The sequence below is a fragment of the Thamnophis sirtalis genome, unplaced genomic scaffold (genome assembly GCF_051295495.1).
Source record: "Thamnophis sirtalis isolate CommonGarterSnake01/CBP01778 unplaced genomic scaffold, rThaSir2_p1.2 scaffold_4, whole genome shotgun sequence".
Taxonomy (NCBI): Eukaryota; Metazoa; Chordata; class Lepidosauria; order Squamata; family Natricidae; genus Thamnophis; species Thamnophis sirtalis.
The window spans coordinates 54,414,218-54,431,613 of record NW_028261384.1 but is presented as its reverse complement, the minus strand read 5'-3'; the positions used below and the strand labels follow the sequence as shown (position 1 = coordinate 54,431,613).

The following is a 17,396-nucleotide window of genomic DNA, read 5'->3' as shown; positions in this document are numbered from 1 at the left end:
AATCTCTTTTCAAAACAGATGAATGCACTAATACCATCTTTCATTGTGGGAAGTTATCATCCAGCCCTCTCCCAGAAAAATGAAATATCCTAGGAAATATTGAAAAGACAGAATATTTCTCTGGATATGAAAAGAAAGAAACATGTTTTAAAAGACAGAATAGTTGCCTGTAGCTTCCTGCCCATCCCCACTGTTAATGGGCCATTAAGAAGGCCAAGCTAGTCCACTTTACATAACAAAGACTTCTCCACCAGCTACAGGAAAGCATGATAATATTGGCCCTTTACTCAACTGACCACATGGCATCTGAGAACTCATCCATACCTGGATTCAAAACACAGCCCAGAGAGATGCCCCTGCATGGCCCCATAGGAGTCTGACAACCAATCAGAATACATTTCTTATACAGGAACAGAAAACAGAGAGGTGCAACTGAACAGGGTATAAAAAGCCTAGCAAGCTCCTCCCTCAGCCCTTCCCTTCTTTTCCACCAACATTGAAGCATGTGATCACCTTTTCTGTTCAGGGCTCAAGCCATGTGGTCCTGTCCAACAATAAACCATCTTTCCAAGCAGCCTCCATGTCTCCAGTGTCTTTTTCCCCACTAGGAGCTGAACCCAGAAGGACATTTCTTTCATCATGCAGTGTAGAGTTTCATTCGGCAGAGCCCACTAATGTAAGGTGACCAGACGTCCCGCTTTTCGCGGGACAATCACGATTTTTAGTAATTTGTCCTGTGTCCCACGGCGTGTTCCAAAAGTCCCGATTTTCCAAAAGAAAGAAAATCAATTTTAAAAAGGACACCGTTAAAAAAAAGTTTTTATTTCTCTGAAGTGTCATTCCCGATGTGGCCTTTAGAGGGCAGTGTTTTCCCTCTCTCCGCTTGGCTCGCTTGCAGCGCCTGACGAGGGGCTAGGCTCCCTCCCCTCCTGCATGTGCGCGCCCTGACGCGTGATGTTTTTCTGCAGGGAGAGTGACGGGTTTCTGGCGGCGGCAGCGCGGCGAGGAGGAGGCTCGGTCCCGGGCTGTTGGAAGGGTTTTTTTTGCCTGCTTCTCTCGGGCGCCACTCTCCCTGCAGCCATTTCTCCCTCTTTCTCCTTTTTGTCCTTTCTCCTCCTTCCCCCCAAAAAGAGAACAAGAGGGAGAAAGAGGAGGCATGGGGAATAGATAGTGGTATCTTTGCTGCTTTCTGAGCTTGGGGAAATATTTCCCCCACACCTCCTCTTTCAGAAAAAGGAGGTGTGGGGGATAGATATTGGGATCTTTGGTGCTTTCTGAGCTTGGTGCAGCAAGGATCCCACTATTTCCCCCCCCCCCACCTCCTCTTTCAGAAAGAGGAGGTGTGGGGGATAGATAGTGGGATCTTTGCTGCTCTCTGAGCTTGGTGCAGCAAGGATCCCACTATTTCCCCGCCCTTCTTTTTCAGAAAGAGGAGGTGTGGGGGATAGATAGTGCCAGTGCCTGGAGGCTGTTAGGGTCTGGATGGGAACGAACAAGCTTGCACTCAATCCCGACAAGACCGAGTGGCTATTGATGCTCCCTCCCAAAGATGGTCCAGCTATTCCATCCCTCAGCCTGGGGGGTGAAATTATACGCCCCTCAGAGAGGGTTCGCAATTTGGGAGTCCTCCTGGATCCGCAGCTGACGTTAGAACATCACTTGTTGGCTGTGACCAGGGGGGCCTTTGCCCAGGTTCACCTGGTGCACCAATTGCGACTCTACCTGGACCGGGAGGCCCTTCAGATAGTCATTCACACCCTCTTCACCTCAAGAATGGATTACTGTAATGCGCTCTACATGGGGCTGCCCTTGAAGAGTGTTCGAAGACTTCAGTTAGTCCAGAACGCAGCTGCGCAAGCTATTGTGGGTGTACCTAGGTACACCCACATTACACCTATCCTCTGCGAGCTGCGCTGGCTGCCCATTGGTCTCCGGACACGCTTCAAGGTGCTAGTCGTTACTTTTAAAGCCCTACATGGCATCAGACCTGGCTACCTGAGAGACCGCCTCCTGCCAATTACCTCCAAAAGACCGATTAGATCGCACAGACTAGGCCTTCTCCGGATTCCATCTGCCGGCCAATGTCGGCTGGTGACCCCCTGGGGGAGGGCCTTCTCTGTTGCAGCTCCGGCCCTCTGGAACGATCTCTCTGTTGAGATCCGGACCCTTACTACCCTTCCGGCCTTCCGTAAAGCTATTAAGACCTGGCTGTTCCAGAAGTCCTGGGACTGTTGAAGTATCCAGCCCCACTTTAAGTTATGAATGTTGCTGTAATTTTAAATTGTTGTATTGTCTTTTATATTCCCCCTCCCTTTTTTATTGTAAGGCGCCCGGAGTCTTCCAAGAGTGGGTGGCATACAAAACTAATAAATACAAATACAAATAGTGGGATCTTTGCTGCTTTCTGAGCTTGGTGCAGCAAGGATCCCACTATTCCCCCCTACCTCCTCTTTCAGAAAGAGGTGTGGGGGATAGTGAGATCCTTGCTGCTTTATTTTCTGGATTAATTGGTGGAAATGTGCTCTCATTCATGATCCATTCCTATGACTTTGTGTATGTCCTGGAATAAATGTACAATAGTTATTGTTTCTTTTTCCATCATATTTTTCTTACAAAAAGATGAAAAGGACTGTTGATGGAGCTACCAGGCATTTGGAAGGCAGGATTGCTCAGGTAGTCCTCGACTTATGCCTGGTAACTGAGTGACTGTTCAAAGTTATGACAGACCCCTCCCTCCCTCCCAAAAGGTACTTACGACCTGGTTCGAAGTTCTGATGCCTCATGTCTCCCCTGCAGTCACTCCATAACTGACCCACATTTATAGCCACTTGCAGCATCTTGTGGACATATGACTGTGACTTACATTTTTAAAAATTCTATGCACAATACTTTGAAATGTATTGTGCATAGAATTTTTAAAAATAGTTTTACTTCCATTTATTCTTTGTGGAATATTTTGAAATGTTTTACTTCAATTTATTTTGGATAGAATCTTTTTTTAAATAGTCAGGAGTCAATGACACTGAATTTGCACTTTTAATAATCAGGAAGCACATACTGAGTTTCTTTGAAAGAAAATCCAATAATTTAAAAATCCAATAATTTGTTTCCTAGTACAATTTGAATGCTTATTAGTAACCTATGACTATCACTAAGTGTTGTAGCTTATGATTCTTGATGAATGTATTCTATTTTATTTTTCTTTATGTACACTGAGAGCATATTCACCAAAGACAAATTCCTTGTGTGTCCAATCACATTTGGCTAATAAACTATTCTACTCTACTCTACTCATTTCTATTTCAATTCTAACAAGGAGTATAGCTTCTCTCTCTTGAAAATGTAAGCTAAGGCATTATAATGCAAGCTAACCTTAGCTTTCAAACAGTTCATTTAGTGACCAAAGTTACAATGGCATTGAAAAAAGTGACTGATGACCATTTTTCACACCTAGCGAACATTTTCACACTTAGCGACCATTGCAGCATCCTCATGGTCACATGATCAAAATTTTGATGTTTGGCAACAGATTCGTATTTATGATAGTTTCAGTGTCCTGGGGCCATGCAATCATCTTTTTAATCAAGCCCCCCCCCCCCCCCCGTCCAATGGTGTCCCTCTTTACCAATCTGAAAATCTGGTCACCTTACTGACTAATGTGACCCAAACTGTATTCCCCCCCCCCCCACCACCATCCGCAGTTACAGCGGCCTCTCTGGCCTCGGCGATTCTATGAACTAAGTATAAGCTCCACCTTTTCCTCCCAAAGTGGAGTAAGTAGGAACGAAGAATTTCCGGAACTTAAGAACGCGGACCGCGAGGTGGGGTGGGGGAGATTTTCTCGGTTGAACGCTGTTTCGACGCGTTTTTTGATGTGGAATCATGTCGGGAGTTGGTCTGCTGTGTCGTGTAGGATTGCGACGGTTGGTACCTGGAAGCATCCTTAATTCAGTTCTCGGGGCAGCGGAGCCTGCGGAAGTTGGAGTTAGACTGCAGTAAGTCTGCGGCGGGAGCTGAGAGACTTGTTTTGCTACACGTATAATTCTTTTTAGGTGTCCTTTTGTGCTCAAACAGCTCCTCCCCCACGCCAGTTCTGCCTTTCGCTTAATAATAATAAGAAAAGTAAAACTCGCAACCATCACTCGTATTTACGGATGATAGAGTGGGTTAAAGCTTTTCTACCTCCAGGAGCTGCACGTGAGTCAAGCTGGGGGACAGTTTTAATGCGGAGACGAGTTTCAAGAAAGGCATTGAACAGTGTTGAGTTTAGTCATCGGCTCTTCAAAGCCAGTAGTATTCCCCAAGTAGTGTTGCCTATAATGCTATCAAATTAGTTTTCCTCTTTTCTCTCCTTTACGATCCCCATTTCCGCTGGGATAACATTCGTGAAGAGAGTATAATAATTGGGAAGAATACCTGGTAAGGATGCGCATGATAAAGGTAGCAGGAAACTGAGCCCAATTTCCAGAAAATTAGCACCCTTAACCAGGTTTGCATATTTATCCCTGTCACTAGTTGGAAATTTGTAGCAGTTGGCAGCATGGGACAATTTAATAAAAAGGCACATTCTTGATGCAGATAAGTGGGAAAAGTTATACAATTTGTAAATAATGCAGCCTAAATCTTTACCCCATATAAACGTCCAGCGTCTCCTTATTCATCCAAATGGAACAGGTTTGTCAGTATAATTGTACCATACACTTGATCTTTAATATGCTAACATACATATTTGAAAGACTTAGGTTTATACCAACATGGCTGAATCCTTCCTAATGCTTCAACTTCTCAATTTTTCAGAGAGAGAGAGAGAGAGAGAGAAATTTTATTTTGTTATAATTAAAATTAATTTACATAGAATCAGACCTACATTTGATGTTTCTCCGTCCATTTATTTTTTCTAACCCTGCTTCCTTTTTGAAATGTAGCTTCTAGTACCATAGCTCTTAAACTGTTGAATCTAATTACTCTTTTTACCAGTCTTGAATAATGATATTACCCCCCTTCCCAAAAAAATTTTTAATACCATCATTAGTCCCAGATTGGATCCTCAAGTTACAAATGAGAAATTAAAATTGCTCCATAACCTCCAGAATATGCTGGTTTGGTGTAGTGTCTAAAAACCAGGAAAGTTTATGTTCTAGTGCTGCCTCGGGCATGAAGACAATGGATTACCTACAGCTGGTCACTTTTTCTTTCTTCTAGGAAAGAGCCAATGGCAAGATGCTTCTGGGAAAAAAAACCACTGCTCTGTCAGCTGATAATAGCTCTAAAAACCTAACCCTCCCCAGTTATAGAATTTTCTTTTAGGATATAAACTGCTGAGGTTTCCTAGTCATGTATTATGATAATTATTTCCTGACCTTTTCTTTATTATTGGTAGGTTGAACATAAAAGTAACAAATCAAGGTTATTGCACTGGAAGTTTGAAAATGCAAACATTCATTTTTCTGAACTCATTTTTCTTGTCTTTGGTAGGGGTCTGTGGTTTGTCACAGTTCGACATATTATTTACAATAGCACATGGTGGGATGAGCAACTTTCAGAAGAAAATGTTGAGTTCCTTAAGAAACTTTCAACAGAAGAATATAAAACTCAAACTGCTAGTAAACTTTGTCCTCTGAAAGATGAGCCATGGCCTCTGAACTCATGGGAGCCAGGTTGGTATACAATAAATTCAAGGGATAAAGAAAAGGGTTATTTTGGATATATCTGATTGGATATATATCTAATTCCTTTATTAAAACATATTTCAAATGAATGAATTAGGTCTACTAGAATTGCATCTTATAATTCTGTTCTTTTACTTCCACTTTGCTAAGTTTATATATTTTACAATAATCAGTGAAAGTCTATTCCAATTATTGGCAAGTCAGATAAAAGTTATTTCAGCAAGTCCAACTCTGGGAAATTCTTATCGATATCTCCATTATAATAAACTCGTTTGCTGCCTGATTATAGAAAGAAATTACAATGAAATCAATAAAACACTAAAGACAGATAGTGAACTGCAGCAGACTAGATGGAAGGAAGCAAGAAGTATCACACTCCCTCGCCAAAGATTGGGTAAAGAGTCACGCCTTCATGCCTCTTTTAAATAATAGCAGAGTGTGGGCCATCTGGCTCTCATTGCAGACTGCAAATGCACTTCCAAGATCCTGAAAGATGATATTGTTTAATTGAAGAAACCTGGTTTGTGCTAACCCTGCAGGATGAAATAAGATGAACAAGTACAGTAATCCTTCAAGTAATCTGGCCGTTATTCCATAGTGAGGTACAAATGCCAGTTATATCTATAGGATTAATGCACTGCCTAGATGATCACTCTACAATGGGAGGGACATAGTTTTGTTAAATGTATAGTGAAGAATAGCATTGTAGTTATAACACAGTAACATCACATGTTAATTGCTCCTGCATGTTTAAAAATATTAGACATTAAAAAAAGCTGACATTACTTGTTTTCATAGTATGTCCAGTGTAATTTAATCTAAATATTATCTATCAGATAGTAGTAGCTGCCACTTGAATAAGTTGATTGTGTTGCAAGATACTGTTTGTAGGATCTGTATATGCTGTGAATTAATTTAAGAATTAATCTGTCATGATTTTCTGAACGCCAATAGGCTTGAAATTTAAGAAAGGATTGTTTTATGCTTTTATTCACAGGTTCTAAAAGAGTCGGTATTATTGCAGTAAAGTTGGGAATGATGCCATTATGGACTAAGCAGGGTAAAAAAATACCTGTCACAATGCTTCAGGTAAGGTAGAGAACACATACTGTATTTTTCGGAGTATAAGATGCACCCGAATATAAGACGCACCAAGGTTTTGAAGAGGCTTTTTTTTTTAAAAAAAAGTAGGTAGGTAGATAGACGGAGAGAGAATTATAGTAGGTGTGGGGAGAGAGAGTAGTTAGGTAGGTAGGTAGATAAAGGGAGAGAGAGATAAGGAGAGATAAAGTGTTGGTAGGTAGGTAGGTAGAGGGATAGAGAGAGAGAGAGAGAGAGAGAGAGAAATATAGTAGATAGGGAGAGAGAGTAGGTAGGTAGAGGGATAAAGAGAGAGAAATACAGTAGGTAGATAGGTAGGGAGTATACAGTACAGTAGATAGGTAGGAAGAGAGAGAGAGTAGTTTGGTAGGTAGATAGATAAAGGGATAGAGAAATAGAGAAATACAGTAGGTAGGTAGGGGGAGAGAGACTAGGTAGGTACGTAGAGGGATAGAGAGAGAAATAGAGTAGGTAGATAGGGAGAGAGAGTATGTAGGTAGGTAGAGGGATAGAGAAATAGAAAGAGATAGAGATAAATACAGTAGATGGTAGGGGGAGAGAGAGTAGTTAGGTAGGTAGATAAAGTGATATATATAGAGAGAAATACAGTAGGTAGGGAGAGAGAGTAGTTAGGTAAGTAGATAAAGTGATAGAGAGAGAGAAATACGGTAGGTAGGTAGGTAGGTAGGGAGAGAGAGTGTAGGTAGGTAGGTAGATAAAGTGATAGAGAGAGAGAGAGAAATACAGTAGGTAGGGAGAGAGAGTGTGTAGGTAGGTAGAGGGATAGAGAGAGAGAAATATAGTAGGTAGGTAGGGAGAGAGTGTGTAGGTAGGCAGAGGGATAGAGAGAGAGAAATACAATAGATAGGGAGAGGGAGAGTAGTTAGGTAGGTAGGTAGATAAAGGGATAGAGAGAAAGAGAAATAGAGATAAAGAAATACGGTAGGTAGGGAGAGTGTCTGTAGGTAGGTAGGTGGATAAAGAGAGAGAGAGAGAAATACATTTGATAGGTAGGTGTTTCTGCTACCACAGCACTTGATCAATGTCATTCTCATCAATCAGTTAAATATTTTTTCCAAAAAGAAAAAAAAGGTTTTGCACTCTGCAAACCTCCCCAAAATGGCCTGTTTTTCACAAAAATGCCCCCCCTTTTAAAGGCATGAATAGCCTTGGGGGGCTTGCAGAGTACTCCTGGGGGGTGGGCCCCACAAAATCAAGCAATAAAAGCCCCCTTTTTCATGAAAACGGGCCTGTTTTTTGTCAATAAAATTGCATCATAGCCTTATGGAGGCTTGTAGAGTGCTGCAGGGGACTTGGGGAGCAAAAAGTGGCCTGTTTTTTGCTCATTTCTGCCCTCCCCAGCCACCAGGAGCTCTGTGAAAGCCTCCATAAGGCAATGCATGGCCATTTTGATGAAGGGGCGGGGCTTTGGAAGGCAAAAAATGCTGTATTCGGTGTATAAGATACACCCAGATTTTCAGCCTCTTTTGAGGAAAAAAGGTGCATCTTATACTCTGAAAAATACGGTAATAATTATATTTAATTTGTTATGTATTGCACTTCACATAAAAATTTCAATACAAAACTTTTTTGTCCAGGTGGAAAAAAATAAATTCAGAAAGAGAACTTTGATAAGTGATCAATAAAAGTGCAATCAATAAATCAATGAAATGATAATAGTGTAATAATACTTACCTACCCAGCAGGATTTTTAGAGTAGAGCATGATTTTTAGAGTAGAGGGTGGCTGGATTTTCTTAAAAGCTTAAATGCTGGTGATGTTTGTTCACAGTGTGCTAGTGTATGCTGCCTGATAGTTCCAGCTTGGTCTCCATCTCAGAAGCACTACAATATTCATGAATTTTCCAAAAAGAAAAGAGTCAACATCATCTCTGAAGTGGGATTTTATATTATATTGTTTTTAAACAATCTAAGCATTTCCCCAACATTAATTCTTTCAGATTCTAGTTTGCAAAGAGAATTACAACACCTCAGGTTGTAGAAGCTAATAATAAACCATTTTCGTCTTGCAGAAGGCTATTAAAGCCTGGTTTTCCTCTCACGCATTTGATCTAGTGTTTAAGGCACTAGGTTAGATAACAGAAGATCATCAGCTCAAGTCCTGCCTTAGCCCTTGGGTGGCTAAGCCAGTCTTAGCCCAAGCCACCTCATAGGATTGTTGTTGTGGAGAAAATAGAAGAAAGATGTCTGTTGGATATATTTGCCAAAATAATAAAGCTGGAACACAAATAAATAAAATAATAAATGTGTATCTGTTTTTATGGAAATGGTTTATAGTGCCCCAGTTTTCCTTATTTCTTTTATTTGCTTATTTTAATTGAAGGTTTTTATGTTGATTTTAGAATTGTTTGCTATCCAAAGTTATGCATTTAATATAAATAAAGTTGTGCACACATTAACCTATAAGAATAGAATTTCACATCTTATTATCTAGAATTAGATGTAAAACAGATTGTTGAAGCCAATATTTTTTCAAAAATTTAAGACTAAATCTAATTGTCTTTTTCTTCAACTAATATGTGATAAACCTGAATAATTTCTTGTAGGTTCAAGACTGCCATGTTATTAAATACACACCCAAAGAAGAATTTGATGGGAAAACTCCCAGTCTAACTGTTGGGGGGAAAAATGTGTCTGAATTCCATGTAAGTCTGATTTATTTTTCTTTTTGGAGTGGGACAACAATTTTTATTGCATTATCCAAAGGAATGCATTTTTAGAAAGAAGATATCTTTAAAATCTAAAAGACTGTCTCTTTTTTTGTCTTTTTAAGGAAACTTTTATTTCCTTGTCATAATTTTTTGAAGATAATCCTAAACCTTAATACATTTTTTCATGGAACATTTATGAAGCTAAGACATGTTTGCTTTTGTGTTCTAGTTCCTTTAGTGTTTTGTTTATTTTGACTAATGATTAAACATAGTATATGTTTATCATTCATAAATCATGCCATATTGGGCTATGAAAGAAGGCTTTATTCATTTTACAGTCTTTTTACATGCATATATAATTGTATGCTATACATAGTCCTCAACTTGTCTGCTTCAGTTATTTGCTAAGTGAAAATAAGCTAACACAACTCCTACATGGTACAAAATTAAACATCTTTCTGTAATTTTGAGTATGTAATTATTGTTTATTGTTTTCTGTAGATTCAAAATAAGAAAACATGACAAAAACAAGACAAAAGTTTGGATAGCTTGCAATTAGTGTTTTTAACATCTCAGATGAGTTGTTTCCTATAACCAACTACGAATATTTTTAGTTATTATTTTCAGTTATTACCCATTCTTTTTTATAGAACTAGCTCAGAAAACATATATGTACTGCATGCTTGAGATCTACAGATTTTCAGTAGTACTCAAATCTGGAGAATGTGAAGTCCATTCCAAATTTTTACTTTTACAGCTAGTTCTCATTGAACAACCACTCATCCAGGAACCATTCAAAGTTACTACAACACTGAACAAAAGGAACTGATGATGGGTCTTTGTGGTAGCAGCCATAGGAGCACTTGTTACTTGATCATGCTTTGGTTGCTTGACAACTAGTTCCGTTATAATGATTATAGTATCCCACAGTCATGTGATTGCTTGTTGGAAGCCAGCAGTAGGAACGCAAATGGCAAAGGCAATGGGAAAGGTGGCAGGCAGTCACAAATGGTGATTATTACATTATCTGTAATTAGTACAGAATTTGCCTAAAAGGCAACTGGGATTGTTTCAACTGTTTGTTTTAAGTTAGCAGGATCATATGACGTTTTATTTTACAATCCCCAGTGACCATCATTTAGCAAGGGCTACCTACATGTACTTCATGATTGATTTGGACCTTTTTTAGCTTGCTGCTTTGGTGAAACAGTCAACTACAGTTTGTATGTGGTTTCTTCTCTGACTAGGGCAGTGATGGGCAACCTTTTTGGCGTGGTGTGTCAAAAATCGGCAAAAAATCGAGCTTAACTCGCGTTGTGTGTCACTTCGACAAAAACATAATTTTGCGCAATTTATAGTTGCTGCTAATGGCGCTCACAGTGCCCGTTGGCACTCCGCTGTTCCCTGCTGTGGTGCGGTCGTAACCGACAGTCCCAGGAGTAGACTCTCTGTGCCGGCCTGACTGGAGAGAGGCGCGCACTGTTCCCGCGCTCCTCTCCTGCGGGTCCTCCCTCGCCGCGCTGATGACATGTGTGCGCACGGCACGCACGCCTTACCAGCAGCCCCTGGGCTCAGAAAGGGGCGGCAGCGATACAGTAAGTGAGTGTGGGCGGGGGAGATCACACGTCCCGCCCCCCCCCCCCCCCGTTCCTCCAGCACAGATTCTTTCATCCTCAGCAGCCGTGCAGGAGCCGAGGATGAATCGCATGAAATCCTGTGCGTGTCACCCCAAATGGCTACGTGTGTCAGCACTGACACGCGTGTCATAGGTTCGCCATCACTGGACTAGGGGATATTAACTTTTGGGTATATTGATATTTAATTGAAATTATTTTTCCTACCTCCCGTGTAGTATTTTGTACCATATACATATAGTTCTCAAATTATGACCATAATGGGGATTGTACATCAAGATTCTAAATTGGGTCATCCACATGACCAACCCAATTTTATGACCCTTTTTGTGGCTGTTATTATGTAAATGCTGTGATTGTTAAGCAAATCTATTTTTTTCTATGGGGCAATTGTCAAATTGTCAAAAACCAGAAGTAAATATTAGGAAAACCATTGTAAAACACTGTCATGTAACTACAGGAGGCTGCAAATGGCTATAAACACCAGCTGCGGAGCACCCAAAGGTTAGTTAAGTGACTGCAGGACTTTGAATCTGGGTCATAAGTATCCCCAGATAGGTCCATTATACTTACTAAGCAACAGATTATAAATTGAGAATTATCTACAGTTTATGTTTATTTGGGGATTGGTTGAAACTCAAAATTTGACCATGGGGCCTGAAACCTGCATACAACTGCGTGTAGGTGTGAACTCCAAGGCCTTCCTTTGCGTACCAATATTCTGCTTTTTAAAATTTAATTGGTTAACACAGTTTACAACAATGAAACAAATGTCTGTAATTCCACCTATCATTTAGTGAACCAGAGATTGGTAAATTCCATTCTTCATATATTAAAAGAAATATCTTTTTGAGAACAAATTAGAATAAAATGTAATTGATATAGTGCCAATGAGTTAGTAAAACACTTCTGATTTCCATTTTACAACCAATATTTTTGTGCTGCTTTAGTATATTATCATGGACTTAGTGCCTGATTTTCCTCTATTTTTGCATTGATGTTTTTATATAAGTTACCTTAATTGTACATTAAATAGAATCAATTCTTAAATGGCATGAAGTAGTGTGCATTTTGTTTTCTGAGAGGGATCTGAAATGCCCCTATCTGTGCATTTTGCATGAAACAGCTACATAGAATTAAAAGGCTTTTTTAAAGAGAAAGAGACAGAAAAAAGTATGAAAGGAGATTCTAGAAGAACAGAATTATGTGTCTAGATGGCCAATTTGTACTTTTAATAATTCTTTGATCTAATGATCTTTTGAATACATTTTCCTAGATTAAATCATGCTATCCCAAATTTACAGATCACAGTGACTTGATTTGCCAGTATATTAGGCCAGAAACAAGTCTTGATTACAGTGAAGTTTAATCAAAAGTATGGATACTCTTAATGTTAGAAAATCTTCTGAGGAAATCATTTAAATTATTTTATCTTTAATTTCCAAAATGATCTTGTGAGATTTTTCTGCAGGATTATAGAGGATTAATAATCTGTAGCTTTTCTGGCAATGCAATCGATCTTTAAAATTAATCTGAAAGATCAGGCATTTTTACAAGCAAATCTTTTGACAGTCATTGGTTCATGGTAATTATCCAAGTATGGCACTGCTGTCAGTCATGTAAATTGTTTACATGCTGTCAACATGTAAATTGCTTTCTGAAACAATCCATTTAACCACAAAATTTCACTATGTTGATTTCTTGCATTTTCAGTTTTCATTCATTGTTCATTCATTTAGTTACTATAATAAGGAAGCTCAGGGGAGCTTTTGAATTGTTCCAGAATAAAATGTTGATAAATTATATGTTCTTTTATATATTGTCTATTAACTTAATCAGGTTGCTAAAGTTGATTTTCTTCTTGTGAATTTAAGCTAGAATTCCTGACTTTATAGAGTCTGTCTTCTAAGACTGCCATTACAATATTGTCCTGAACTTATATCTCATATTTTATTTTATAAAAATATATTATCACTTATCCAGCACCTGGATTTTAGGAGTTAGTGGAATTTTATTTGCGAAGAATTTTGAATATATAATTGAACTGTATGTATCTCAGTACTGCATAAACGGCATATTAATACAAGGTGTGTTGCGGCTATAGTGTACTACTATGTCATATATATAGATTGCACAGAGAAATCAACTATTCTTTAACATAGAGGCTAGAACATTTTCAGATCCTATTGATTGATGCAGATCACTTTTTCTCAAAAACTTCCCTAATCTCATAGGAGTGTCAAACATTTAAATGTTTGAAGATACAACTCCATTTCAACTTTGGCCAGCATATTGTATAAAAATTATAATAAAATAATCTTCATAATACTATACAAAGCAATACGCAGATGCTATCATCTTACAAATGAGATAGCCTTCAAGATGATCATAATCCAGTATACCACAAGGTCTGTAAAAAGAGTCCGGTTTTAATGGTTCATCTAAAAAAAAGGAAAATTAGGTGGGGTCTCAAAAAAATTATAGAAAGATTTTGTTCAGAGGGCAGGCACTACAATAAAAATTGCATTCCCTGCTTCTCTCTCTCTCCCTCCCTCTCTCCTTCCCTCCCTCCCTCCAAACACAGAACTCTTGCCTGATTGACATTTTCTTGACATTCTTTTTGCTGTTTCTATAGTGGTTATAATTTTTACAGGGCTGGGTTGCTAGCCTGATATCTAACCCTCCTTTTTTCTCATTTGCACTTGGGATTGGCAATGGCAGAGTTAATTTCTGATTACCCAAAATGAGCTGAATAAAAGATGGTTTGAACACTACCAGGAAACTCTTTACCAGTCAAATCCACCTACTTTATACAATTTAAATGAAGAGTATTCCCAACAAGAGATGGTAAAACTGGTGAAATTACAATTGAAGAAGTAAATATGGTAATTAGAAGCCCTAACAACAAGGCAGCTGGCTTTGATAAGATATGTGACAATACAATTTTAATGGGTTTCTGTATACTTTATGGGATATAAGAAGTGTGCCTTCTCTATTGTAGTACCTGCCCTCTGGAATGTGCAACCCTTTTTGAAATAATGCTCTTTCCTTTTATGTTATAGTTAAGATTTATCTATGTTGCTAAGCTAACTTATTTTTTTTTAAAAAACTGCTGAAAAACTCATATGATAAAAAGTGTGATATAGAGAAAAGGGTATACATATGCCTGTTTGTAAAAAAGATGCATACATTCAGATTCCAGGTGAGAACCTATTTAGAAGTAGAATAGTGAGTAAAAAAGAGCACCTTTAATTATTGATAAAAATGATATTTTATTCATTTTGTATACCTCTAATATTTGCCTTTCTCTACATATTTATAATTTAAATTTTTATAAAGATTATATGTGGTCTGTTTAATACATATGATTGTGCTGTTACTTGCTTTTGAACTATATGATCTCAGTGTGACAAGATTCTATTGTGGTATTGCTTTTAATATTGGGTAAGCCAGTTTTTTTCTAAAGTGACTATTTGATAGCATCCTTTTCATTTCTGCTCCCACAAGTGCAAAGTATGAAGTGAGAACATCAGACCTGTATGTATCAGTATGCTTTTTATTCATAGCATACTCCAGGAATACTTATTATTAATATTTATGTAATATTTATTCTATGAAAATTATTATGTCATAGGTTTATAATTTGTTCATTTTCATGAAAAGAAAACATTTTAATGAATGCTTTATTGTAAATATAGATGGGCTCTTAGGGCATACAGCTTTTGTTAGCACAGATAGAATAACTAATACAGTAACTCAAAACATTTTACATTTAAAGTTTTAATAAAGGAATTAAGATTATTGTACTGTGCTTTTTAATTAAGTATTAACTTTCATTTAGAGCATTGGCACTTTTTTAAAATATAGACTATTATACAATTACAAGCAACAATGCTCTTTGTCATTCTGTGTCATTCTGTTCTCTGACATTTGTGAGAACAATAAAAAGTTAAATTCTATTTTTATTGTTTAAAGGGGCTGCATATTACGTATATAAATTCCACTTTTTACTATGCTGACTGTAGTTTTATGATTTCCAGAGAAGTTCTTCTGTCATGGAAATATACAGAGAACTAGGGCTTCCACCAAAACAGAAAACTTCAATATTTCGAGTGTCACCTAATGCTGTCATTAAGCCAGGTAATGTTAACAAGGTGCAGTATAATTTTTCATTATATTCTCCCTACTAATTAAAAGCTATTTAGCAGAAGAATAAGTATTTGCTAAACTAGTATTCTTCTACTCAAAAAATAATACATAAGTACCATGTATGTAAAAGTAAAGAATTAAAAACTTATCATTCTCCAAAGAAAAATTAATAGTCATTATATTAGGTGCCTGTTATCTTACATTTATTTGAAATAACCTTGAGACAAAGTGAAGTGACTTTAAAAAAAAGTTGGCTATAGCAGAAATATTTTTTTATTTAGTTTAAACATAGCTCATAACAAATGTTATTTGTGATATTTGCTGATTGAATTGTGGTCATGGACAGGAAAGTAAATTCATAAAAGTTACTATATTTAAAAAAAAGATCACAAAGTGAACCAAATAAAAATTGTTTCTAATACTGAAAATAAATGTTTCTGTACTTTTGAAATGATAGAGAAAAATAATGTTCAGTGAAACCATATACTTTTAAAAATACAGATAGTCCTTGGCTTATGACTGGTAACTTAGCGGCTATTCTAAGTTACAGGGGACCCCTCCAAAAGTTACTTATGACCTGCTGGGGAAGTTATGGCCACTGTAGTGCCTCTGTAGTCATTCACCCTTATCTTAATTGACCACTGTAGCACACACTTCTCCTGTCTTCTCTCTCTCTCTCACACACACACACACCCCAGCACACCAGCACACCAGATCTCCACAGGTATTGGCTCAACTTCCCACTCCATCAGCTTCCATATCCTCCTCATTTACCTTTCAAAGATCTGTAGAATTCCAGAGCTTGGATTAGGTAAGAGATATAATCAGCTTCCTTAACCTGGTCTGTGCATTGCTATGGAAAGCACTGGGGCTTTGAAGTTCTTCAGAAGGTAAGAGCATAATGGGTGGAGTGGATGCCCAAGCCCTTGGTGGGGCAGGGAAAATAGGTCCAAAGGCTGTGGGGACCTCAAGGGGCATAAACTAGAGCACTGGGTGTCTCAAGGGATGGAGGATAACTTGGGAGCTTGAAGCAGGTGTAGCTGATCTGCATTAGGCCTCCCAGGTTATCCTCACTCCTGAGGTATCCAGTGCTCTGCTTACAACCTGGACAGTTATTTAACAGCTGCAGCAGGGAAACATGGGATTCAGCGAAGTCATTTTCTTAATGCTTGTCATGACATGCAACTGTAATGGCATGCTCTATTGCAATTATAAATTGAGGCACATTTAGCTTTCATTTTACATTAGGCAAAGGTTTTATTAAATCCCAGCAAATTATGAATAAACTTTAAAAACCATCTCATTTTCCTATTAAATATTTGTGTGATTGCCAGGGAGCAACGAGTAGAATGGAATATGCAACAATTGATTCCGAATTGGGGAAAATATGTGAAGGTTGTGTACTTTCACCTAATTTATTTCATGTATAGAATAGTAAATGCTACATTAGAAATAGAAATAGCAATTAAAATAACTGAGATCCAGCTTTAGATATGTTGATGACACTACTTTTTTGGTTGCAAGTGAGAAATATTTCAGGAATCTCGTGTTGAAGGGGAGGAAAAACTTTTTAAAATGGCCTCAATATTTTTTTTTGGGGGGGGGAGAAGAGCCCTAATTTGTCAATAGTCAGTGCCAACCCCATGCAATAGGTGAACAACAAAAAGTTTTAATAAATTCTGATTCTTAAAAACCTTGGGTATAGATCTTTGAAAAAAAATGACAGAATTTTGACAGTGTTTGCTCTCCAACCGTGTTTAAATTTAGTTTATGAACGTTTCATTATCAGAATAGGTAACATCATCAGCAGGATTTTCTTGTCCTACTCTCCTTAGCTTATAAATATCTTGTGTGATCAGTTGGTCCTTTGATTGGTTGATTATTTGGACTTTGGAGCTATATTTAAATTCTGAGCAGCTGATTGATTATCTTGTGGATTGATCGTTTGAATGGTCTGGTCTCTTACATATTCATATGCTGGATCTAGATCACTGTGCCTGTTAATTGCTCCTTTGGTAAAATACAAAGATTCAATAAATTCATGTGCATGGCGGGTGCTGGCATGGCCAATGATTTTTGTTCCTTCCCAATCAAACGGGGGTTGTTTATTATCAATGGGGTTTGAGATCAGGGATTTTGGGTCGTGCTGTTTACCTGCTAGTTGATGTTAAT

At 38.0% G+C, this 17,396-nt stretch overlaps 1 protein-coding gene across 1 annotated transcript in view; it reads left to right on the top strand.

Annotated features, from left to right (window-relative positions):
* The first annotated feature begins 3,842 nt into the window (after positions 1-3,842).
* MRPL3 (mitochondrial ribosomal protein L3) overlaps positions 3,843-17,396 on the top strand; it is a 53,219-nt gene continuing 39,665 nt past the window's right edge. The window contains exons 1-5 of the mRNA XM_014071074.2: positions 3,843-3,995; positions 5,476-5,657; positions 6,667-6,758; positions 9,337-9,435; positions 15,116-15,215. Coding sequence (XP_013926549.2) covers positions 3,883-3,995; positions 5,476-5,657; positions 6,667-6,758; positions 9,337-9,435; positions 15,116-15,215 — 586 coding nt within the window. The 5' untranslated portion in view covers positions 3,843-3,882. The remainder of the gene's footprint in view (positions 3,996-5,475; positions 5,658-6,666; positions 6,759-9,336; positions 9,436-15,115; positions 15,216-17,396) is intronic.